We start from the raw sequence: 26,266 nt of genomic DNA on the forward strand, positions 1-26,266 counted from the left end.
AGAGCTGAGAAGATGTCAGCACCATGTTCTTGAACCTTCAGAAATGTGAGCTAATTAAGTTTCTTTTCTTTATAAAACACTTGACAATTCTTTTGGTATAGCAATAGAAATGGACTAAGACAACCGTGGTACATCTGTTACATTCGATGAACCTGCTTGACATATCATTATCAATCGTAGGGTACATTATGGCCTTTTTTTTCCTAAATAATATTTAAATCAATGCAAATGTGTCATAATAATTGTATGCTGTGTCAACAAGTAATTTTATTGGTTACAACATTGTCTATAAGAAGATATGGTATGTGAAGTTCTTTACTAGACATTTATAAATGTTTCTTTCAATTCTGCTTCCCTCTGTCTTTTCCTATTTCCCTCAAACCATGGCCTTGCTCTCAGGCATCTGGAAGTTAAATAACTCATCCAAGAACAAACAACTAGGAAAGAATAGTGCCAGAATTTACACCTAGGTCGTCTTTCTCAAAAGCCTGTGCCCTAACCATCATGCTTCATTGCCAACCATATTTGACACAAAACTGGGAAGGGTGCTTAACTGCAAAATGGAAATATCATTCTCAGTGTTAGACACTACTCAAGTAAGTTTATATTAATGTTAGAAACATTCTCTGTCCAACAAAATTTTAAGTTAGGTGACTGCTAAAAATGTAGTTATATGAACAAAGGAGGCCGTGCTTAAGCCAGGATATTTTAGTGTTGAAAATTTTTACAACATCTTAAAATTTCTAAGAGGAAGTAAATTTCTGAAAATAATTTTTGTCTTAAAATAAGAGGGTATGCTTCAATATTTATGCTTCAGGATATAGAACATTATCTATTCAAAATGTGAGGCTGCTTTAGAATAGCCTTAAATGCAACTTTGGAGTTATTTCTAAGCAGAAGAGAGAGGCCACTTGGGGGAAAAAATAGAGTTACTTGAGAGGAGTTTGCATTTGACTCATGTTCAGATGTGCTTTTCCCCTTCTGTTCACGTTGCAAATATTCTTGGAGGTCTCACCTCATCTGTTATGAAAGGGACATCATATCTCTGGAGAGTGGTGGTGGCGAGGTGGCTGATGGGCCCTTCTCCTGCCTCCGCGTACTTCAGAAGGAGCGGGATACCTTCTGGAAGCAGGGCGTTCTTCAGGGCCAGCAGGTACATCATAGTGTCCTCCTTTTTCTCTGGTTTTTCAAGTCCTCCCAGGATTAACTTCTTAGCTTCAACTACTGCCTAAAAATGTCACACACTTTAGACATATTCATGACTATACATAAAACAAAACTTGGGCAAGAAAACAACCTAAAGTTTCCAAAACGTTTGCACTGTTGGTGCCTGAGACATATCATGAAAGGAAGCAAGTTGAGCTTCATAAAGGTGTTTTTTTTTTTTTGTGTGTGTGTGTGTGTGTGAGATATATATATATATATATATATATATATATAGTAATTGGCTGACTTAGTTTTGAATCTATTCTGAATGTAGAAAGCCATTTTAATTCCCTTGCAATTGATTATTTAAATAACTTTCCATTTATTGAATTTCTAAAACAAAAATTAAATGGAGCCTGAATGTTACCACACACATTTTCTTAAGAAACAAATTGAGTGAAAGTGATTAGAGCTTGCTTGACACATAAGGCCTGCTTCTAAATGTTTTAGAAGTGTTTGTTCTCACCTGAAGCCCAAGTTAATTAATGCTGCTATACAATTCAAAAACATTCTTAAATGCCTTCTATGTGGCAAGTACTTTGTAGGTACTTCTCAAATATGTTCTGCAATTACAAAAGGACTTTTTTTTTTCCTGGCCTGGGGGTGGGGAACACCTCTGGGGACAAGCTAATAGTTTGATGGAAAGGCAAATTAGAAATAGGAGCATCTGAGTTCTGGTCTTATATTTGCCACTACATGTTTTCTGAGCTTTTGTTTCATCATAAAGATTCTTAACACCCAATTCATCTACAGGATTTGTGAACTTTGAAATGAGGCCACAGGTGTACACACACACACACACACACACACACACACACACACACACACAGGAGGAAGGGGAAGAAATCCCTAAACAGAAAGAGACATAACACCTGGGGGTGTAGCTCAGTTGGTAGAGTGCAGAGTTCTTGCCTCCCATGCACAAGGCTCTGGGTTCAATCCCCAGCACCACAAAAACAAAACAACAAAGAAGGAGACATAATAAATTTCACACATACCTAATTCAAGAAGTGACATTTTTCAAGTCTTAGATTTGTTTAAAAAAATCATGCTTGATAATGTATTTTGTTTGTGAGGCTATGGGGAAATAGGCATTCTTGTGTATTGTTAGTGGAAGCATAATTCATATGAAGATAAATGGAATTGACAAAACTAACAAAATTCCATTTTGATTCACAGCTCTTGCCCTGGTGCTACACCCCCAACAATAAAACCAAAGTGCCTATAAAATTATTCATTTCATTATTAGGTGAATTTGCAAAAATAGTGGAAACAACTGGCATGATTGCATATAGGAGGCATTGAATAAACTATGGTCCAATGGCACAATAGAGTATTAATCGGGGACAACAAAGGTCTCTGTTACCAGACCAGTATGGAGTGATTTCCACAATATATTATTAAGTGGAAAAAGTAAGATACAGAAGAGGATATGTAGAATGGTATATTTTGTACAAGAAAAAAGAAATAGGAATGTGTGTGTATGTTTTTTTTTGTGTGTGGACTTCTGCTTGCTGTTGTGAAAAGAAATACAGAAGAAGATACCAAAAATTAATGATAATGCTTAGCTACAGGAGGTAGGTCACAATAGGTGGGAGGGATATCCTTTTTGAGGATATTTTAAAAATAGTTTTGGCTTTTGAATAGTATTAACATTTTATATACTCAAGAAGCAAAATTAAGTCAACAAGGATGAAAAATTACTAAAATCCAATTCAAACATAAATGAACCTAAATGTATATCAAATTGATAATAGAACTCAACAGAGGAAGACAATAAAGAATTTATCCAAGCAACTGTTGAGCATAGGATTCAGACTGTGTACCTTCGATGGAAAATATCCTAAGGGGGGGGGGAACTGTAATGAAGTCTTGAACTGAAATGAAGTTTGTTTTTGTAGTAACATCGGTGTAGCAATTTCAAAACTATTTTGTGTGAATCTTAGAAATGAGCAGATGAACAAATAAATTTTGGGTTCTCAAAAACCCAGGATTCTTGTTCTGGGAGACAAAAGGTAAAATTATGGAATGGAGGAAGGAGAGAAAGAACCTTGGATGTTCAATTAGAATTAGAAATATAGGTATGAACTCATCCTTTAATAAATTATATGTATCTTGTCCAACAGAAGAGCCTAGATGAAATGACACTCAAGTAATAGTAAGTAAAAATATTTTGGAGAAAAATGTAAAATGTCTACAATGTACTCTCAGATGGTTCAATTAAAATAAAACAGAATGAGTTAACGTAAATATGTCAATATTTCAAAAATTGGAAAATCTAAATGAAGAGGATATACATATTCATAAAATTGTACTATTCTTAGAACTTTTCTATAAGTTTTTTTTTCAAATACAAATTTTTTGGGAAAATGAAATTAGGATGCTGTAAAGTCAAAATGTAAACAAACAAACAAAAAAAATAGAAAAGACATCATGGAGTTTAGTCCTGATTGTGAACTTGTTTAGCTACCATTCAGACTGATGCTGGGCAGAAAATTTCATGCTAATAAATACTGAGAAAGCATAGCACTGGATGGAATCACAGGTACCTTTTGGGTAGCATAAGTATTGCATGCCCAGCAAATACCTTATATTTGTGTTAAGGATACATCGTTTCCTTTCATATGTCTTTGATTTGGCCAAAAGGTAGATGAAAGTTCCATAGCAGAAAATTGAAAAGAAAATGTGAACATTAACTACAGTCCATTTGGTGGCCAAATCGCATTATCTGAACAATGCTTAAAATAAAGTGGCTCAAAAACATTAACAAGATTGAATGACAGTGATAGAGGATAGTTTGTAGCTACTTACAAGGTGATTTTAAAAATGTGAAAAGAGCCAAGCTGTCCCATTATCAGAAGAACTTTGATCACTAACTCAGTTTCCTTTTCATGCCACATGCCTTGGTAATCCCTTTTTCTCCCAGGGTTTCAACCACCCTCTATCTCTAGCTCTAACTTCTCTCCTGTTCTGTGATTCTGACCATCTGCCTGTTGAACAACTCAACCTGGTGACCCAAAGGATTTCAAACTTAATACGGTGAAAAAAAAAATTAATAGCTCCACCTTACTCTCACCATTAAATTAGGCTCTGGAAACCTTGATTAAGTGGTAGGCATTGCCGTACTCTGGTATTCTAACCTGGAAGCTTTGGAGTCACCTAGATTCTTACCTCTGTTTCATTCCCTGCATCTCATCAATCACTAAACACTATTGAATCTACTTCCTAAATGGCTCTTGAATCTGTCTCCTCTCTCTCCTTTGACCCTACATTAATTTAAAACTATTAATTTTTGCCAAAATCATTGCAAAATGTTTCTAGTCAGATCTTACTGACTAATCCAGCCAATACTCAGTTCATATATCATCTGGCTTCTTCCAAAATAAAATTTTAAAAATGAGTGTGTCATTCACCCACCTAAAAACTTCACCAGACCTCCTTGTTGTATAGAATGGAGGTGAGGCTCCTTAACTCGTTATTCGCAAAGATCTGTTTACCTTTCTTCTCACTTCCCCTCTTTCTGATATCTTCACCTCACCTTCTAGTGGGCAGGCATATATATTTTATGTTTCAGTGCCACAAAATTTCTCGTTGTTCCCAAGCATACTGGGTCCACTTCAGGACTTTTCATACAAAATTATGCTACTTGTAGAATGTCCTTTATTCCATATTATGATTTCTTCACCTAAAAACTTCTTCTAGACTAAGCTCAAATACTATTTTGGGGAAACTTTTCCCTAACACCCTCAAACAGCAAAGTCACTGTGGCTTCTGTGTTCTCACTGTCACTTTGTTTGTTTTAATATTATATTAGTCCCTCAGTATGCATGAGGGATTGATTACAGGACACCCTGGGGATAACAAAACATACAAATTCTTGTAAAGAATGGTAAAGATGGTACTTTCATATAACCTGCACACATAGCCCTGTGTACTTTAAATCATCTCTAGATTAAAAAAAATAATTTGAAGGTTGATTTGTTTATTTTTGTGGTTCTAAGGAGAGAACATAGGGTCCCATGCATGCTAGGCAAGTCCTCTACTGCTGAGCCATGCCCCCAACCCCTAAATCATCTCTGGATTACCTGTAATACCTAATATAATGTAAATGTTACACTTTTTAGAGAATAATAACAAGAAGGAATAATCTGTTCATGACAAATACACATGTGATTTTTTTTCCCCAATAGTTCAATCTATGATTGTTTGAATCCTGGATGGGGGACACACAGATACAGAGGGCCAACTGCACTTGCCTGTTTGCATTTGATAAATAGACAAAGAGTTTTTTGAGGATGGTAGAATGTTTTATATATCTTTATATTAAAGGATTAACATTATGCCTAATACAGAGTAGATGTTCATTAAATACAGCTAACTGTTGTTTTTCTCTGTGGATTTTGTATTTTGACAAGATATTTAATACATGAATTTCTGAAGCAGATAAGCTACTCAAGTAACTGTGGAAACTGAAAAACATAAAAATTCATAGTTCTCTACTGTCATACAATAATACCAATTTTGATTTCTGCCAGAACTGATATTCAAATATTTTTAATGACCATCTTTTTAGTTATCTTCTTTTTGTACAATCTATTTAGGAGTTGCTTCTTATGAAATGATTTGGTTTCAAAAACATTCTCAAAAATGCAAATCAAAACTACTCTAAGATTTCATCTCACTCCAGTCAGAATGGCAGTTATCAAGAATACATGCAATAACAAGTGTTAGCAAGGAAGAGGGGAAAAAAGCACATTCACACATTGCTGATGGGACCGCAAATTGGTGCAACCACTATGGAAAGCAGTATGGAGATACTTCAGAAAACTTAGAATGAATCCACTATTTGACCCAGCTATCCCACTCCCAATTTATACCCAAATGACTTAAAATCAGCACGCTACAGTGATGCAGCCACATCAATGTTTATAGCAGCTAAATTCACAATAGCTAAACCATGGAACCAAACTAGGTGCTCTTCAACAGATTAATGCATAAAGAAAATGTGGTACATATACAAAATGGAATATTACAAAGCCTTAAAGAAGAATAAAATTATGCATTTGCATGTAAATGGATGGAACTAGAGAATATCATGCTAAGTGAAATAAACCAGTCCCCCAAACAAAAAGCCAAAAGTTTTCTCTGATAAGCAGATGCTGATCCATAGCGGGCAGGGAGGATAGGAAAGAATGAAGGAACTTTGGTTTGTGTTGAGGGGAGCAAGGGGAGGGGTGGGATTGTGGGGATGGGAAGAACAGTAGAAAGAGATAGACATTATTACCCTATATACATGTATGATTACACTACCAGAGTGACTCTGAACCATGTACAGCCAGAGGAATGAGAAGTTGTGTGCTCCACTTGTGAACTATATGTCAAAATGCATTCTACTGTAAAATAAACAAACAAACAAAAACCTCATTTTCAATATTGTTTTAAATAGCAAGCATTTAGGAAGCAAAATAATGCAACTATGCCTTCCTGTGGCAGAACAGGAAGCTGGCAATATAATAAATATGAACAGAGAAAATGCTTTATTTGCATTATAGAAAAGTAGGGTGTGTTTGATTTTAATCTATGTAGAATTTCCATTTTTGGTTATGCTTACAAAGTGGGTATTTTTGCTTTTTTATATAAGAAGATGTGAAAATTGATAACTCTCAGGAAAACAAAGAAGCTTTGAGCAAATGAGAATAAAAACAACATACAAAGTTCTAAGTGATTAGAAATAACTAAATTTCCACTGACAAAACTTAAAACTATAAACTGCATTTATTATAGATAAAGTTCTGTTCTGAGAGAAAACCTTAGCATCTATTTTTTTCCTAAGAACAAGAAGTAGAAGAAGAACACACCATTCAAAGCTGAGTAAGAATAAAGAAGGCCATTTATTATGATAAAGAGGTTCATTCATTAAGAGGACATAACAATTGTAAATAATATGTACCCAACATGACATCACTTAAAAACATAAAGCATAAGAGAACTGAAGGGAGACATACTGCAGCACAAAAAATGTTGAGAATTTTAATACCCTATTAATGACAATAAACAGATCATACAAACAAAATCAATAAGGAAACACTGGACTTGAACTATACTTTAGACCAAATGGACCTAATAGACATATATAGAATATTCCATCTAATATCTACAGAATAGATATTCTTAAGTGCACACAGAAATCTGCCCAGGCTAAATCTTAAACCACAGAATAAGTTTTAACAAATTTAAGAAGATTGAAATCATATCAAATATTTTTCCATCCACAATGGCATGTAACTAGGAATCCATAATAGGAGAAATCAAGGAAAGTTAACAAATATGTGGAACTTAGATAATATACTCCTGACAACTTTTAAATAAAAGAAGACATTAAAATGGCAATGTAAAGTTATTTAGTGATGAATGAAAATGGAAACACAGCATACCAAAACTTATGGGTTACAGCAAAAATAGTCATAAAAAGGAAGTTTATAGCACTAAATGCCTACATAAAAACAGGAGGAAAGTCTCAAGTAAACATTTTACCCAAAGAATTAGTAAAAGAAGAATAAACAGGCTCAAAATCAGCAGAAGGAAAGAAATAACAAAGATCAGAGTAGAAGTTAATGAAATAGATAAATACCAAAGAAAATTAAACTAAGTTTTTTTTAAATGTAAATAAAATTGACAAGCCCCTAGCTAGACCATGATAAAGAGAAGACCAAACAGGCAAAATCGGAAATGAAAGAGGAGATATTACAACTTACAAATAAGAAAGATCATAAGAGACTACTATGAATAATGTCTATACACACAAACCAATTGAACAATGTAGGAGAATTGGATAAATTCCATGAAACATTTAACCAAGAGTAAATTATGAAGAAATCAGAAATCTGAGCAGAGTGATAATGAGAAAGGAAATTGAATCAGTATTTAATAGTCTTCCATCAAGGAAAAGCCCAGGACCAGATGGCTTCACAGCTAAAATTTTCCAGTTGTTTGAAAAAGAACCAATCTTTCTCAAACTCTTCCAAAAAATTGAAGAGGAAGGAATACTTCCAAACTCATTTTTTAAAATAATTTTATTTTATTGATTTCTATGTGGTGCTGAGGATCAAACCCAGGCCCCTGCACATACTAGGCAAGCGCTCCACCACTGAATCACAACCCCAGTTCCTTCCAAACTCATTTTTACAAGGATAGCTTTACTGTGATACCAGAACCAAACAAAGACACAACCAGAAAAGGAAAGTGGAAACTAGTATCACTGCTGAGCATAGATTTAAAAATCCTCAACAAAATACTAGCCACAATACATTAAAAGAATCATTCACCATGACCAAATAGGATTTATCCCTACAATGCAAGGATGGTTCAACATATGCAAATCAATGAACATGATTCACCATATTAACAGAATGAAAGCCAAAAACATGATCATCTCAATGGTAGCAGAAAAAAGTATTTTACAAATTATCATCCCTCATTTATAAAACTTCTCAACAAATTAGGTACAGAAGGAATGTTCCTCAACACAATAAAATCCACATATGACAAAACCATTACTAACATACTCCAGAGTGAAAAGTAAAAAACTTCTCCTCTATGATCAGAAACAAGACAACAATACCCACTGGCACCACTTCTTTTCACTATTATATTGGAAATCCTAGCCAGGATAATTAGTCAATAAAAAGAAATAAAAGGCATTTGATTAGGAAAGGAAAGAAGTGAAATCACCTGTTTTCTAAACACATGATTTTATATACATAAAACCCTAACAACCCCATCAAATGGCTGTTAGAACAGACAAATAAATTCAGTAAGTTGCAGGACACAATATCAACTTACAAAAATCAATCACAATTCTATAACTAACCACATATTATCTGAAAAAGAAATTTAAAAGCAATCCTATTTGTAACAGAATGAAAAAAAAAAACCACTTCAGAGAAAATTTAACCAAGGAAGTGAAGATCTATATACGAAAAATATAAAACATTTTTATGAAAGAAACTGAAGAAGACACAACTAAATGAAGAGGCATCCCATGTTTATCTCTTGGAAGAATTAATATTGTTAAAACATTCATGCCCCCCAGAGCAATTTAAAGATTAAGTGCAATTCCCATCAACATACCAATGACATTCTTCACAGAACTAGAAAAAAAAAATTCTGTAATACTTATGAAACCACAAAAGATCCTAATGTAACAAAGTAATCTTGAGCAAAAAGGCCAACTGGAGTCACCACACTACTGGATTTTTAAATATATTACAAAACCGTAGTTTAAAAAAAAAGAGAGAGAGAGAAAGAAAAGAACCAGGGGGACATTGATATGGGCAGAGAGTCCTTGGGTAAGACTCTAAAAGCACAAGATAATGAATGCAAAAATAGACAAATGGGACTCCATCAAATCAAAAAACTTATGCACAGAATGAAACAATTAATAGAGTAAGGAGACAACCAACAGTCAGGGAGAAATTATTTGCAAATCATACATCAAGGCTGATACCATAATCATAAAGGCCTAATAATATCACCTCACACCTATTATACTGGTTATTATAAAAAAGTTGAAAGATAAAAAATGTGGCAAGGATGTGGAGAAAAGGTAACCCTGTGTAGTTGGTAATATTAGAGATTAATCCAGCCATTTTGGAAAACAATATGGAGGTTCCTCAAAACACTAAAAATTGAATTACCTGATGATTCAGCAATCCTACTTCTGGGTATTTATCCAAAGGAAATAAAATCAGTGTGTTGAAGAGCTATCAGTACTCCCATGTTCTTTGCAGTTTTGTTCACAATAGTCAAGAATGAATGGACGTTTAAAATGTGGTACAGATATATAATGGAATACTAAATCCTTTAAAAAGGAAATTCTGGCCCAGCATAGTGGTGCACTTCTGTAATCCCAGTGGCTTGGAGGATGAGGAAGGAGGATCTCTAGTTCAAAGCCAGCCTCAGCAACAGGGAGGTGCTAAGCAACTCAGTGAGACCCTGTCTCTAAATAAAATAGAAAATAGGGCTGGGGATGTGGCTCAGTGCCCCTGAGTTCAATCCCCAGTATCACAAAGAGAGAGAGAGAGAAATTCTGTCACTCGCAGAAACATGGACAAACCTGGAGGACACATGCTGATTGAAATAAACTAGGCACAGGGAGATAAATACCCATTTATCTCATTTCATTTACACATGGAATCTAAAAAAGTCAACCTTACACAAGAATATGGAGAAAGGATGGTGGTTGCCAAAAGCTAACCAGAGTAAGACAAGAGAGGGGGAATTAGGAAACGGAAGATATTGGTCAAGGATACACAGTGTCAGATAGGAGGAAGAGATTGTGGGGATCACTCAGCCTGGTAACTATAATTAATAATATTGTGTTGTATATTTCAAAATACCTAGAAGAATGGACTTTAAATTTTCGTACCACAAAGAAATGATAAGTATTTGAGGTGATGGATATATTAATTTGATCATGCCTCCCAAGATATAGATGTATCAAAACATCACACTTGACCCCCAAAATATATACAATTGTCATTTGTCATTTGAGAATAAAACAATGACCAAACAAATCTGAATACTTAATGGGTGCTCAATCAACATATTTGGTAGGAATATCAATGGACTATTCCCTTTCTAGCAAATATTTATTGATCATTATCTATGCACCAAGCACTATTTTAGGCTACTGGTTCTGAAGGAAACAAAGATCCATTTCTGCATGGAGTATACAGAAATAACAGTAGATATAATAAACAACTAAATTTCCAAGTATGTTAGATGGCAATAATTGTATACGAAAAGGAAAACTAGTAGAGTGGGGGAGGATTAGGTATCCTATGGGTGGGCAGCAAGATGAATATCAAGTATGGTGGTTTGGGTGATGGCGGGCATCACTGATTCACACTTACTTTGAGTTTGCAGCCTTCATTCTGGCACAGCTTCTTGACAAGGGCTCCGATGATGATCATAACAGTTTCTCTGATGTCATTGCTTGCAAAGGAACTTTTGAACTTACTCTATTAACAGGGATAAAAGAGGCCATTAAGACATTTAAATATTTCAGAGGGACACTTTTAGGAATAAAGTAACCAATAAACTTGAGGAAAATGTTTTCATGTTCCTGGATACCAAACTCAGAATGTTGCTTTTGAAACATTTAGAAATTCACTATCTAGTTTTGAATGAAGAGTTAAAAGCATGGGCCCTGTCCTGGTATTCCTAACCACGGTCTTTAAACTCTTATTTAAGGGTTTATGGATTGGGTTCATCAGGTTAGTCAGTGAACCACAAAAAGTTTTTAAAATTTAAATATGAATGAAGTTGGGCTTCATTGTTTTTACCAGATTCTCAAGTAGGCTTGTTTTCCAAAAAGATTACAGACTGTTCCACTAGATCATAAGTGGATGAGTATAATTTTCTAAAAAAAATCTCAGACTCAAGAGAAATTGGGTCTGGATTGAATATAAAAATTTAAATAATGGAATAATTGTATCTCTTCAATGTATCTGTATAAATACCATGAAGATTTTTAACTCAAAGGAATTTTTAAGTTGCTTATTAAAGCATAACCTAGACTTTTCCCTTCTAAAATATCATCATTTCCCACATATGAGAAGTGAGTCTTTAAGTTTCCATAATGTATAGTTTATGCTAATTAGTGAGACTGTAAAGACACTAAGTGAAATATTTACTGTGCAGTCAAAGATCCATGGATAGAAATAGTCCAGTGAAGTCTGAATGTGAATACTCAGAAGGTATTCACAGTTTGTGGTCTTCATTCTGATTTGAACAACTTTTAATTACTGCTTATATGCTTGCAGGTTTTCGGTTTGTTTTTTGCTTTTAGCTGCTGAGAGTCTTTATTTTCCCTGAGTCTACTTGACTTACAATGAGTGTTCTCAGGAGTTCTTCATCAGGATGGGAGGCAAATCCACAGGCGTAGAGAAACCTCTCCTGTAGGACAATGCTACTGTCACTCTTGAAATCCAAAAAGTCCAAAATGGCTTCTAATGAGGCTGGAGTCTGAGCAGAGGTAACAGCATCCACCAGCTGAGGTCTATGAAAAAGGCATCGTCACACATATCAGTGCTTCAGGTGCTTAAGGAATTATTAAAAACCTCGACCACTCACAGACTCTCCACTGATTTGAATTTCTTGAAGAAGTGAAATATTTTTATTTGAACAACAACAAAAAATTCTTCTCAAAAAGATCCCCTTCCCATTTTATTTAAATTGCTCCCTTAAGTCTTATTTTTCTCATTTAAACAATATATACATAGAATATACAAGCTAATTTTACTATATTAACCTAAGTCAAGAATAATTTGAACATTTGTAAAATTAAAATTATATAAATAATATTATAAATTAAGCTCAAATTCTTCTCTATACCAGTAATATATAAAAGGGGTGGTTCATCAAATTGATATTTTTTCTATTTTTTTAATATCCTCAAGGGAAGTAAATAATAAATATGATCAAGAATAAACAGACTTTTCAGATCAAAAACAGAATTCTCTTCTTGATTGTTTGAGTCCTTTGAACTCTGACAGCTGCTGTGGGGGCGGCGGCTGCCGTGTGTGTGTGTGTGTGTGTGTGTGTGTGTGTATGTGTGTGTGTGTGTGTGTGTAACTTGGCCAATTTCCATTTTTGATTATGTTAATAGAGTCGACTTTCTTTTTTACACATGTTAATGAATCACTCTTTCACGAAATATTGCAAAATGTGTGAATTTCTTTTCTCTAGATTCTTTTGGTTACTTACGACAGTTCTCAATTTTCTGTATAAAATGAGACATCAGTTAGATCTTTAATGAAATCACATGTTCAATGGAAAAGTCGTACCATTCTTGTTTGTTTCAGTCAACTCTGAAATCTTTTCAAACATACATTAATAGCTTGAAAACACAATTGCAAAAACAGCAAGGCACCCGTGTGCCAGGGTGTCCTGATGAAGCCCTGGCTTTATCTATCTTATGCGCCAATCTAACTCTAATTTAAAATATGTGCATCTTGAGTCACTCTTAAAATTTGTTCTTGGATTTTTGGTCCAGTGACCATTAAGTCATTACATTATGGCATATATAATTGTTGGTTAAAATGTAGAACAACAGAATAATTGATTTGGAGGTGGGGCAATTGATTTAGAAGGAGTCTTTCTTGCTTGATAAAAATGATAACTCAGCAGAGTTTTCCTGACAGATCAACCCACTGTAAGTTTGGGGAACTTACAGTACTTCTTTCTTTTCAGTCTTCAGAATTTGGAGGATGTCTTCTCTCTTTGCAGTCCTAAGGTGCTGAACAAAGGCCAGGAAGTTTCTGACAGCTTCAGCATTGGAGAGGTTGTCAGGCTCCAGGTGTTTCCTGATGGACTGCCAGTGTTCTGACAGCTACAAAACATAGCCACAGGCTCATGTCCTGCTCGTAGTTCTGAGCATCCACATTTACAAAGGCTGTTCTCCCCAGAAATAAAATTTTACTTGTATCTGACAAGCAGAAGATGCTTTTTGTATCTTTGCTCAGTATGGTTCTTGTCTCCCTGCCCATAACACACCACTCCTGAAGGCCAGAGGCAAATTGAGAGGCATGCTAACCCTGAGTGCCATTCCTCTTAGGAGGATCATTTTTGTCTATTAGTAATAAATTTGAAGGACCTTGGGAAATAAATAACTTGTGCCAGGGCATATGGTCATCCCATGGCTATACTAAGGGAATTATATCAGAGACCAGACTTTGACTACCCTAGTGAAATTGTGCAGAATTTTAATTAACAGCAAGATATTTTGTAAGGAAAAAAAAATCAGAACTGCTGAAGTATTGTAACAGGTTTCTGATTCATTTGCCCCTCACTGGATGGCACTTTTTTCAATAGTTTGGTTCCATGCTCTTTTTACAGTATTGTTTGTATGAAATTTAATGTTTACTGTTACTGAGGTCTGAACTTATATCTATGTTTAGTAGAGTAGTATATACATAAAGGCAATTCTCTCTCACACACACACTACAATTATTCTACTTTGGTTTTAAAACATAATTCTAATTGATGACATATTTAAATAGTAAATAATTCTAATTGATGACATTTTCTGGCTTGGAGAAAAACTAAAGAACTTATTTTTCGTACTTGACTACTTTTCACCTAGCTGTACAGAATTTGTTAAATTGCATCAGTGACCTCTAAATTTCTAACTCTGTGATAATCACCATTCTTCTAGTTTTTAAACTATTCATCCCTTCTTGTAAGCAATAGACACTTATTTTTCTCTTTTGCAAATCCCTTTTAGCTATCTCATCCAAAGAGGATATTACAATGCAAAAATTCTAGCTATATTTAACTTCATATTTACGAGGTTGTTTCTGAAGCCAAAGAGCACATCTACATGAATTTAGATTTTTTTTCTTTAGAAAGTTGCTGTAGTAACATTATACTGAAGTTGGAAAAGCAAAGTCCTCAATAACATAAACACTTTCTGCAATAAATAATCTTAAATGATTCATAATGTTTAATAACTGTGGTGGGGGACTAATAGTTCACAACATAAGAAAATATGATTCCTTTCTTTAGTCATTCCCTTAAATAATTTTTATCTCATAAAACATTGGAAAATTAAATGGCTGTGGAAAGAAAACAAATAATAGAAGAAATAGAGTTTGAAAATTATAATGTCATGTTTCAAAATGTTTCAACCTCTAATCCAATTTACTAAATTTTATAAACTAATCAGGTATCAGACTGTTGTCCTTGAAACAAATTGTGGTATTATTTTCTGATGACTTCATTTTTCTGAACATCAGTAATGTTTGAGGAAGGAGCTCTGTATAGTAGCTACACATAGAACTTGCAGCCAAGGTTTGCTCCAGACAAGTAGTTAAATATTAGGAAACGCAGAACCTTAAAGTCATTTCTGTGACCATACAGCACAACTGATTCATGCAATCAATGAAGTTTCTCTTTGTTACATTGAAAATCTTACAATTTGATCTATAGTTTGCCTTTGAGAAAGAATATCCCCTTTGTGGCTGTAGTCATAGAAGACACTGAAGTATGGTAGAGACACGTACCCTAATTCAGGCAGAGAATTTGGAATCCTCCTTAATCCTGAACAACAATACTTAGAACATTAGGATCAATAAAGTACCTTACATCTGAACAAACCTATATACAATTCTGCCCTTACAAAATTCAAACACTTGCCTGTGTTCTTGAGAACATTTATTTCCCCCAGCTTCATTAAGTCTTCCCTCCCATAACCTAAATTCCAGGTTTGATTTTCAAAAGGCTGTCCTTAAGTCATAACATGTTTTGTTAAGCAAGTAGTAATTATTTCTTCATTATTGTTCTATCACGCATCATCTCAGGATTGTGTTGTTCAGGCTACATCACCCTAACTTTGTGGTGGCTGGTAGTTCTTTAGAAACTTTCTTCATAAAATTAGCTGATGCTTCCAATGGAGAGAAAAGGAAAATAGAATCTTAAGCCACTATTAGCCCTCAATTTTTTCATACTTACAGAAGGGCATCTTTTACATTCGCTCTGGAAGACCTGCCCCACAATAGGGATAGCTGTGTATTTTGAATCAACTGCTTTAATTACTGCTGCAACCTGCTTTCCAGGTTTCAGTCTTGGGCCTGCTTCCGTTGTCCTCAGCTCTAATTTCTGCCTGCATCATGCCAAAAAGAAATAGCACTTTATAAGCATTCTTCTGAGTGAATAATACAAATTGTCATTCTTTTGAAAAACAAAATACACAGGTTATTCAAGTTGTAAAAGTTCAAACTTGGGTATCTCCAGGGGATAACTGAAACCTCAAGATAATTATGAAGTCTTTATAAAGCAGTGATTATGTTCAATGATTCAAAAGTTTGTCAACTTTCAAAATATTATGACAAGAAAATAGAGGAGAGAAAATTCTCCTCCAGGATGCAGAACCAGATGTGAGATGTCAGCCTGCTTGAATTTAGCCCAGCTTTCTGAAAATGATACTTGAATACAACCATGCGTCACTTATTAACAGACAGTTAGGAAGGCTTATTTTCCAAAAATGGACTTAACAATATTTTCATCTAATATTATCTTCCAGAACTTAGTCTCTCTGCCATCATCTCCCTTCTTGAAATGGGATAAGGGTGCCCCAACTAAGAGAGAACAGTGCAAGCGACATAGTGTGACTTCTAAAGCTCGGCCATAAAAGGGACTTCAGCTTTCATCTGGCACGCCATCAGCACATAGGCCTTTGGAGTCTTGAGTTGTCACATAAGAAGTCAGTATTTTTTCTCTCACATGTGGAAGCTACAAAGGAAAAAGAAAAAGAAAGATGGGCGGGGGATCTCATGAAAACTGAAGGGTGATCAGTAGAGTAGAGCAAAGGAAGCAGTAGGAAGAAGGAGAAGAGGGAAAGGGAAAATACTGGAGAATGATACTGGCCAAATTCTATTGTTATATTGTGTGCATATACAGATATGTAACAATAAATCCCACCATTATGTACAACTATAATGCACCAATAAAAATTTGTAAATAAAAACGTCTGGCCACTTGAATAGGCCATGACCAGAGATAAAGAGAGATGATTGAGTCTTCTCAGCTCAAGCATCAGACACATGAGGGAGCAACCTTAGAATAATTCTAGCTCTAGCTTGTCACTGTCATTGCTTAGCAGACACCAGGCCAAGGCAAGCCCAAAATTATGAGAGAGAATAATACAGTGATCATTGCTTTTTATACCATTGAATTTGTGGTGAATTTGAATTTGTTATAAGGAAACAGAAACTGGATAGACCTGATAAACAATTTTAACCATTTATTTTATATAAGAATATATGAAAACAGTAAAGAGCATGAAGTAGAATGCAAAATTTAACTCCAGATGAGACTTGAATAAAATTTCAAGGTTTTTATGGTTTGAGACACTTCTCCTCTGATTTGCATCCATCTAATTCTGATGTTAGGAGCAGTTCAAAGGAAATTTTTGAAAAGCAATGGCATAACATATAATTCACTTACTGTTGAAAATGTCTTTTTGAATTAAAATATCAAAATGAAACAAACAGAGTTGAAATTTCAGTTCTTAATCTTGTTAGAACCATTCTGATCAGAGAACTGGTCTTAAATTCATACAACAAGCTCAAATATTTACATGCTATAAATCTCATCAAAAATTGCGTCACATTTCTTCACTATGGAACTTTCTATGTTTCTTATTAATAACTTTAAAAATTCTCAAGGATGCTGGGGGTGTAGCTCAGTAGCATATTGCTTGCCTAATGTGTACAAGACCCTGGGTTTGAGCCCAGTACAACAAAGGGGGGGGGGACTCCCAAAGAATAAAATGCAAATGCCACCATTTTTTAACTATGACATTAAAAAACACAAGAGAAATTATAAAATGAACTAGTAGTTTGGTTTTTTTAAAAATTTAAATTCAAGTCAATAAATAATTCTAATGAAATTCTATTAAAAATGATATTCACTTTGTGCCATGTATTATTATAGATGATGTGAAAAATAAAGGTGATTAAGATGTAATCTCTGTTTTCAAGAAACCCACAGTCAAATAAGGGAACACCATACACACACACACACACACACACACACACACACACACACATTTATAAACCAAGTATAATGTCAAAAAACAGTAAGGGAAATTATAATTTAAGCATTATCTTACTTTGACACTATTGTTCCTGTGATGGTTTGGAGGAAATTCATCCCAAAAGCATGTATCTCTTCTGCAAGCACAGCTACAACAAAACTGTCTTCTATCTTATAGGTAGTGACAGATGTGGCTTTGGAACTGACACCCAAAACCTAAATAAATAAAAAGATAAATATTTATCTTTTTAAAAAAGAAATACACTTTTTATTCTTTGAAGTAAACCAAATATATAACTATCCCACACTCTTCAAAAGAACTACCCTTTTATCCCCTTCCCCATCACCCATATCTACAACATATTTAACTAAATCTACTTATTTGACATATATGAAATTATGACTTAAAAATATAAATGTTTCCAAATTATATTTATACCTTATTTTTCTATTTTTTAAAATTAATCTGTACAACATGTAATTATTTGATCCTACCTGATTTTGGGTTGTAAATCCAGACCTCTCAATTTTGCATGAATCCAAGGCCTTAATTTTTATCACTTTATCTTGATGAGCCTGGTAGGTCACTTTACAATTTCCAGAGACATCTTCCTAAAAAAGAAAAGCAAAAATATAATGTTTGGAATTTGGCAGAAATCTTTTAATTCTAGTGGGAAGTGATTTGAAAATGGAGGTCCCTAATACATCATTGGGGGATGCTTTTTATTTCAGGATGACAAAACAAAAATAGAGAATTCAGTCTCCTCTAGCATGTTGATTCTTTCTCACCTTCTTTGGTTGAAGATTAACAGCATCCTTTCAATTAGGCCAGGAATAGTTCTCTCTATGCCCAATAAGAGTTGGACAAATGGCCTGGCAATAACTGAAATCTCTAGTAAGTAGATAATTATGTGGCTAGGAGAGTGGATTTTTTAAGGCTGTGTATAGACTGTGTGTGTGTGTGTGTGTGTGTGTTACTTTGTATGCTTAAAAATCTGTGGGATTAATTAAACTCATTATTCATCAATTTGAATTTAGGCAAATGTTTCCCAGTTTAGCTTCTCTGAGCTTTCCCCTGGGATCTGCCAGCTCCAGTCTGCCTCAACTCTAGCAAACTAGCCATCATTCCCTTGGCCCACCCCTGCCATCAGATTTTCTCTTCCATTTGTGGGCTAGTTAAATTCAGACTAGGAAAGTTGGAGTCCAGCCCTGATTACCAGTGTGATACTAGTGGATCTGTTTAACTTCCCCAATTAACCTCAGTTTCCTTATTTGCAAAATTATTAGTTCCAATTATTAGTTCCCCACACTGACAGTGCATCCTAATTATCTGAGGAGATTGTTAAAATACAGATGTTCAGGTCCCCTACTCTACTGATCACAGTCTCTGGGATAATCCTCATAGGGTAGTGGTACACAGTGATGTCTGGAGATCACTGGAATGATCCCCAAAGTTTTCTGTATATCTAACAATTATTCTAAGTCCCCTTGCTTATTAGAAGTGATTCTAAATCCTTTTATCTTGTATTTAAGTAATAAAACATTGGGATAAATGACAATTGTTTCATATGTAAATGAGATTTGAGCAACCAACTCATCTTTCCTGAGCAATATACCATAATAGTAACTCATCTACTGAATTTCTAAAAGAAGAACTTATAAACAAATTTGGCAACCCTATTGACAAACAAGACACTGACTCATTATTAAGTACCTCATCTGTTTTTCCAGAAGTTAACTGCATCTGAAATAGGCTAGCCAAGCCTCTCTTGAGATTTACTATGGCCACTGGCTCATTTGGATATGAGTAGAACTCCTTGACCTATGAAGAAAAAAAAGAAGAAATATATATGAAGCAAAAATGCATCACTTATCAGATTTAGTTAAATAAATGACTAGAAAGGTAATAGTCTCACCTCCACTAATTCTGGGAGAAAGTGCTCTATTACTACAAAGCTGTGAGTTCTTTGTGTATGTGTGAAAAGAAGCGATTTAGCCTTCTAAGAAGATAGATCACTTAAGATGTGAAATTTAAGGGGCTCACAGTGAAGGTTCTGAATATGATGGGCACTGCATAGGGGAGGAAAGAGCACTGGTACAGGCTGGGATTTCTGTTAAAACAAGACTTGGTCAAGAAAGAAAAATTAGGTATAGTCCCTTTGAACATATTACCACGTTCCTTACCTGCAACGCTGTTGAAATGAAACTAATCAGGATTTAAAATAACAGCAAATAAAAAGGTTCTCAGGAAAAAAAAATGACAATTGTCACCCTTGAAACTTCTGAGGTAGCATAGCCAATGAAGGTCATGATAAGGACCCAGGCATGGCCAAGATGCCCAAGGATAAAATTCCAGAGGGGCAAGGTTTATTCCAGGGCATTCATGTTGACCTTGGGTAAAAGGAGATACAGAAAGTTGCAAGATTTGAGATGGAGTTGCTACAGGCTGCCCCAGGTACTGCTTTGAGTTTCTTCTAGAAGATAGGGAAAAGAGGAGGAGAGGAGGTGACTGTGATTTGGTAGCAATAATAAGTAACTTATCTTTGTTTTATTCTTTTTTCTTTTTTTATTAGTTGCTCAAGACAATACAATGATCTTGACATATCATACATTTGATTCAAATAGGGTATGAATTCTCATTTTTCCACGTGTACAGATAGGTACTGTGTCTTTTATTGTTTGGATAAGTTAGCCAATGTGTAAGAAACAGGATAAATATACAGAGAGAATTCTCTGGGAAGCAGCCTGTTGTTTTTTTATCCTATATTGACTCCAAAGACACTTTTAGAAATAGAGGCTAGATATGTTTTCCCTATAAAGATTCCCAAGGTCTGTGATAATTATAGCTGAGAATTTCTACCAGAAATATCTAGAATGCATTCCTATTCATCTTGAAAAACAACCATGACTTTTCAAGTAAAATAGAAAGTTCAGTAATTATGTAATGATTCAATTAATATAAATCTGAACAATTCAGCCTACATAAAAACCTGTCATGCATTAGAAGAGAATATTTGGCTAAATTATCTGAACAACAGTCTCAACCCTTTATTTTTATTTCGTACATATACTCTGCCTAGTGACATATTTACTAGACACTTTATCTGACAATCAATTTAGTCATTACACGGGACCACTGGACAAACCTATAAATGTTAGAATAGTGTTGTTTGTCCCAGTTAAAAAGGAACTGGAATAATGACCTCAGTGTCTGAAAATCCATGGTATCATGTTCTCAAACAAATCACTGGCAATTTCTTAAATCCAAGCTGAGTTTCTGATGTTCTATATTGTAAATGGGGTCTTCTTTCTTTTAGTAAACTGGGTCTTCTTTACTTTAGCCATGATAGTGCCATTTCCTTTGCAATATCTGGGGGTATGATATCTCCAAATAACATGCCTATTGAGATGTTTAATGGGATTGCTTGAACCCAGGAGAGTTAGTGTCCACTCAGTGGTGTTGTGCACATGAGTCTGGCTGGTATATTCTGGCCCGAGACTTCAATAGTTTAGACAGCATAGTTGTTTTTTTCCCCATTAAGTGGGGAAAATACCTGTATCATTATTCACTTCATTTTCCTTCCAGATTACAAAATGTGCCTATTTACAGAACTATTTAAATTTTACATGAAATTTTAGGAAACCCAGTTCTCAAATTTAATTTTTTACTATGCAAAAGATCAAATACTCTTCTCTTATTGACTCACTTGTTTTTCCCCAGAAGCTTGAAGAATGTAAACTATGAGACACAAAGAAAAAAATTAATTCTTTCAATTAGTTTTATTGTTTCCCTAGAAATAGGAATGGGGACTAGTCTTTTTTTTTCTCCCTTTTGTGTGACTATTACCTCTGGAGCTTAACTTCTGTCTCTTCAGAGCAGACCAGTGAAATCCAAAGTGGAGATAGTATTTGTATCCCTATTTGCTAAGTGTCAAAATTATTTTAAAAAACAATCATACAACAGAACTTTACAGTTCTGAAATAATGAATAAGTTCATTATTTCACAATAGGAACTAAGTTTTATTATACCCAGGTCATAAAGCTGATCACTTCATTAGGTACTGAGATGGTTCTGAACATCCCAGAACACAAGGTTTTTATCTGAATCCACAGTCTCCAGAGTTTCCAGAGCACAGTAGCAGGCACAACCAAGTTATAAACTAAGCCTTTAACCCAAGGAAACCAAATCTAGAAGGAGACTGGGAAGGTTGTCAGGAAGGGAGGCAGTGCCTCCTTTGATCAAATTTGGGTGGCCATCTTCTCAGAATCCAGCATCATTCACATTTTGTCTATAGAAAGGAGATGTATCTCTGCACACACTCCTTTAATTATATACACTTTAAAAACAAAAGAAAGAAAAATTATATTGACTGGCCAAATAGCAAAAATAAATGAAAAGATCCCAGCCAACAGTGATTGGTCATTTTATCTTAGTTATGTATCTCAGCCAGCACAGCTAGGAAATGGCACTTTGGAAAACAAACAAATGAAGGAATAGATGGAGAATTTGAAAACTCTTAAGGTGTCACAGTTCCTTTGAAGTTTCAGTGTGTGTCCAGGAGGGAGGCTGCCAGATTCATAGAACAAATTAATGCCTGGAAACAACACAAAATAAGAGGCCAACTAGGCAGCCATGCAGTTAATTTAATCAATACAGACAACCAAAACCAGGAACGGAAAGCTGATAATTATCTGGTTAATTAGATTAGCATTTCAGGCTTAAAAAAAATGAATTTATGCTGCAACTTGAGGCTTCTTTCTCTTGTCAGTGTTAATCAGCCCAACCAGATAACCCGTCACATTTCCAACTTACTTCATGATTTGTAGGCAAAACCAGAGTCGCACCCAAACACTTATGTAGGGAAAATGAGCAGCAATGGAAAAAGGAACATGTGCGATGAATATGCATATGAATTTTTTTTAAGAGATGCATATGAATATTTTGATGAGTTTTCTTTTATAATGTAAATAAGGGAGTTTCAAATGGGAAGGGGAGAAGGGAGGACCTCTCTGGAAGGACAAAAATACATGCTGATGAGCATCCTTGAAATCATAGAAATTTCCAGTAAAACTTAATTTCAGTAAAAAATGCTCCCTAAGAAAATTGCACCTCAGCATTTTTACCCTGTCTTTGCATAATTTCTCTCACAGTAAGCTGAATTCCCAAAGTAATGATCTTTCTAACAATGATATAGCTGAAAATTCCACTTTGGCTTTTTAGTCTCTGGGGTCAAGTATTTTCCAACAAGTACTTTATCGTATAATTGAGAGATATGATGATGTACTTTAACCTGTGGTGACAGTAAATCATGACAAATCAGAGCTCCTCTAGAACTGGCACATTGGCATCACTGAAATAAATGACGTGGCTGCTCCATCCCAGCCTTTGAACAGAGAGGGCAGTGAGTTCTTTTGTGCATGTAGCAGGAGACTTTGTACTCAACTGTAAGTGAAGGAGCTATAAAATGACTGGGTGTCATTAAGATTATAAATGCAATTAATATTTTACAGACTCAAATGTCTTGCTACGTTGGAAGCTCAGAGAAGAAAATAAAAGTATGTCATATTATTAACCAAGTTGAGACATATGCAAATCAAGTAAGTGAACACATATGGTAAAGAATGTAATAATGCGTACTCCACGTCAAACAAAGAGGCATTTTCGCAAATGCTTTCCAGCTGAAAGATAGTAGAACCTAGAAGTTTGACCACAGACTCTCTTCCAAGTCACCAGTAGTGTGGCCTTAGCTAAGATTCTTAACTTCTCTTAACTTAGGTCCCTGTCTATCACAAGATGATAAAGCTACACCTGCTTCCTGGGGCTGTCATCAAAATAAGAGACAATACAGGTGATGTCTTCAGTCAGCACCTGACACACAGGAAGTGCCCAGTGAAGTTTTACTACTATTCTATCAACAATAAGGAAAGTCTTTCTCAAAGTCTGACTTATTTTAGCCCCAAATAACCTTGTTTGTCTATCCCTTTATTTTACAAGCATTTATTGTGTTCCCACTATGAGAAAGGTGTTGAAAATAAAGACATTTTTTTTCCCATAAGAAACTCAATTCTGAATATAGACTGCAGATAAATAGAGAAAATTGCAATACTCTTTGATACAAGCTTTGACAGAAATAAGCTCAGGGGCTCTGGGCTGTGGAGGGTGTTGGGTAAGACTTTATGGAATACTACGCCAGTCAGTACAGGGAATGGTTTTGGGGACTTTGTAGAGAAAGGGAGTGGGAGAACATGAAGTAGAGGAGGGGGCTTGAACAGAAAGAGGAATGGGCATTTCCTCCACCTAAGTCACAATCTAGAAACGAATGCAAATGGTCCAAAGAAAAGTGATAAGGGCCACCAGTGAGCTACAAAGTGCCAAGAGTGTTCTAAAGAGGGCTGGTCATTTCCAACTGTCTGGAAGGACATGAACTGTACAAAATAACAGGCCTGTGAGCAAAACCCACACGCAGAAAGTGTCTTGACAAGTGGAGAAGAGGAAGCATTCCTGAAGACGGGGATTCATATTTGGTCATAGGAGAGGTGAATACATACATATATACATTCATATTTGGTCATAGGAGAGGTGAATACATATATATGTATTCACATATATATGTATTCACCTCTCCTATGACCAAATATGAATATATTTGAATATATATATATATATATATATATATATATATATATATATATTCCTTCTTGTGAGCCTCTTTTCAGTACATTATACAAGTAAAAATGTGCATCCTTATTAGCAATAGAGATGTCTGAAGTTTCTATTTTAAAATATTTGTTTTCATCCTTAATTTGAATCTGAAAAGTTCAATTTTAGAGATATGCAGAATTATAACTATAGTGTTCCTTTTCTGTTTTTCTACTTTGTTGCCTAAAATTGAGTTCTCTTCTTCCCTGATGTATTTTTATTTATTCCAGTGAAATATCTGTAACTTCTATACACACACCCACAAATGTAATGCAGTGGGGCATGTCTGGAAGGCTGAGGCAGGAGGATCTCAAGTTTGAGGCCAGCCTCAGCAACTTAGCAAGACCCTCAGCAACTTAGTGAGACCCTATCTCGGAAGGAAGGAAGGAAGGAAGGAAGGAAGGAAGGAAGGAAGGAAGGAAGGAAGGAAGGAAGGAAGGAAGGAAGGAACTGGGAATGTAGCACCAGGGGTTCAAACCCCTGTACCTGTGAAAAAGTGCCTCTCAATTCCAAATATATTAAGACCATTTAAATTAGACAATGTTCAAACCATAAGTAATGACCTGTTGCAGAATATCTCAAGCAGATTTTCAAATGCATATTATAGCATTCGATCTTTATTTTAACCATTAAATTATTTTCCAAGTTATAGTTTTTTAAGAATCTCTAAGCAGTTTAAAAAAAATCAACCACACCTTAGACATTCCATGCCCTTTAAAAGCTTTGACTTTGTACTTTGGCTAGATATTGATACCCTTGAAACAATTTAATATTATTTATCTAAGATATATCATTTCATTCTAATTTGTCTACTTTCTTGAATTCATCTAATCATGCTGTGATGTGGTTGCTGTGTTATACCATCCCAACTTTTTCTAACTGAATAAGGAATATACTTTTTAATAGTGCTTCTCATCAATAAATACTTTACTGTAAAGATTTTCACAAGAGTAGGAAACAAATTGTCTAAAAGGTATAAGAGAATTCAGGTCATTGATTTACTTTGAAAACATTTCATTTGCAATTTTTAAAAATTTGTTCTTGAAATAATTCCTTTTACTACAAAAGTAGTGACAACATGATTCCCTCAAAATAATATCTAACAAAGAGAAGAAAAATAGCAAGTTGGAGAAGAAAGATGTGGAATCTCCAAAATCCCTTTACCTTTCCACGGATTAGATGAAGGAGCACAGGTCTTTGCAGAGCTTCCAGGTTTGCCTTTCCTATGATTTTGGGTGCATTTTTTCCTTTGAAGATACTCTTTTCTCCTCTCTGCTGATTCACATTTTCCACCTTTACATCTGTTACCTAGAGTCATATATAAAAGCCTGTTAGAAAAGCATGGATGTCTGCCTCTTGGAAAATAAAATGACAAAGTAATAGACCAAGTAAGCTTGTCATTTTTCAATCCATGAAGGATAGGACCTTGCCACTGTAACTTAACAAGAATGGAGAAGGTATTTTAAAATTAGATTTTTCAAATTAGGCAAAACATCAATACTCAAGAATCCTGTGACTTCAGACTATAACGGCAATATGACTACAGCTCTTCCACACCTCTTTCACTCTCGTCACTTGTTTGAGCCTTTGCTGTCTGTTGATCACATTGCTTTCTGTACTATTTGTCTGAAAGGACTCCTACCCCATTCTACCATATCTGTATATATAAAATTAAAGGTAAACCATCTGAACAAGGATTTATGTAATGATTTTTTGCAGAATAGTTTATTGTTCTCTTGAGAAATGGCTCAGAGAAGTGG

The 26,266-nt window shown here is 34.9% G+C and overlaps 1 protein-coding gene across 1 annotated transcript in view; it reads right to left on the reverse strand.

The window, feature by feature from the left end:
* Mttp (microsomal triglyceride transfer protein) overlaps window positions 1–26,266 on the reverse strand; it is a 49,030-nt gene that overhangs the window by 15,744 nt on the left and 7,020 nt on the right. The window contains exons 3-11 of the mRNA XM_027935442.3: window positions 25,671–25,814; window positions 19,520–19,627; window positions 18,301–18,417; window positions 17,882–18,021; window positions 15,721–15,871; window positions 13,443–13,600; window positions 12,100–12,268; window positions 11,121–11,228; window positions 1,016–1,228 (exon numbers count right to left, since the gene is read on the reverse strand). Coding sequence (XP_027791243.2) covers window positions 1,016–1,228; window positions 11,121–11,228; window positions 12,100–12,268; window positions 13,443–13,600; window positions 15,721–15,871; window positions 17,882–18,021; window positions 18,301–18,417; window positions 19,520–19,627; window positions 25,671–25,814 — 1,308 coding nt within the window. The remainder of the gene's footprint in view (window positions 1–1,015; window positions 1,229–11,120; window positions 11,229–12,099; window positions 12,269–13,442; window positions 13,601–15,720; window positions 15,872–17,881; window positions 18,022–18,300; window positions 18,418–19,519; window positions 19,628–25,670; window positions 25,815–26,266) is intronic.

This window comes from Marmota flaviventris, chromosome 7 (genome assembly GCF_047511675.1).
Source record: "Marmota flaviventris isolate mMarFla1 chromosome 7, mMarFla1.hap1, whole genome shotgun sequence".
Lineage (NCBI taxonomy): Eukaryota > Metazoa > Chordata > Mammalia > Rodentia > Sciuridae > Marmota > Marmota flaviventris.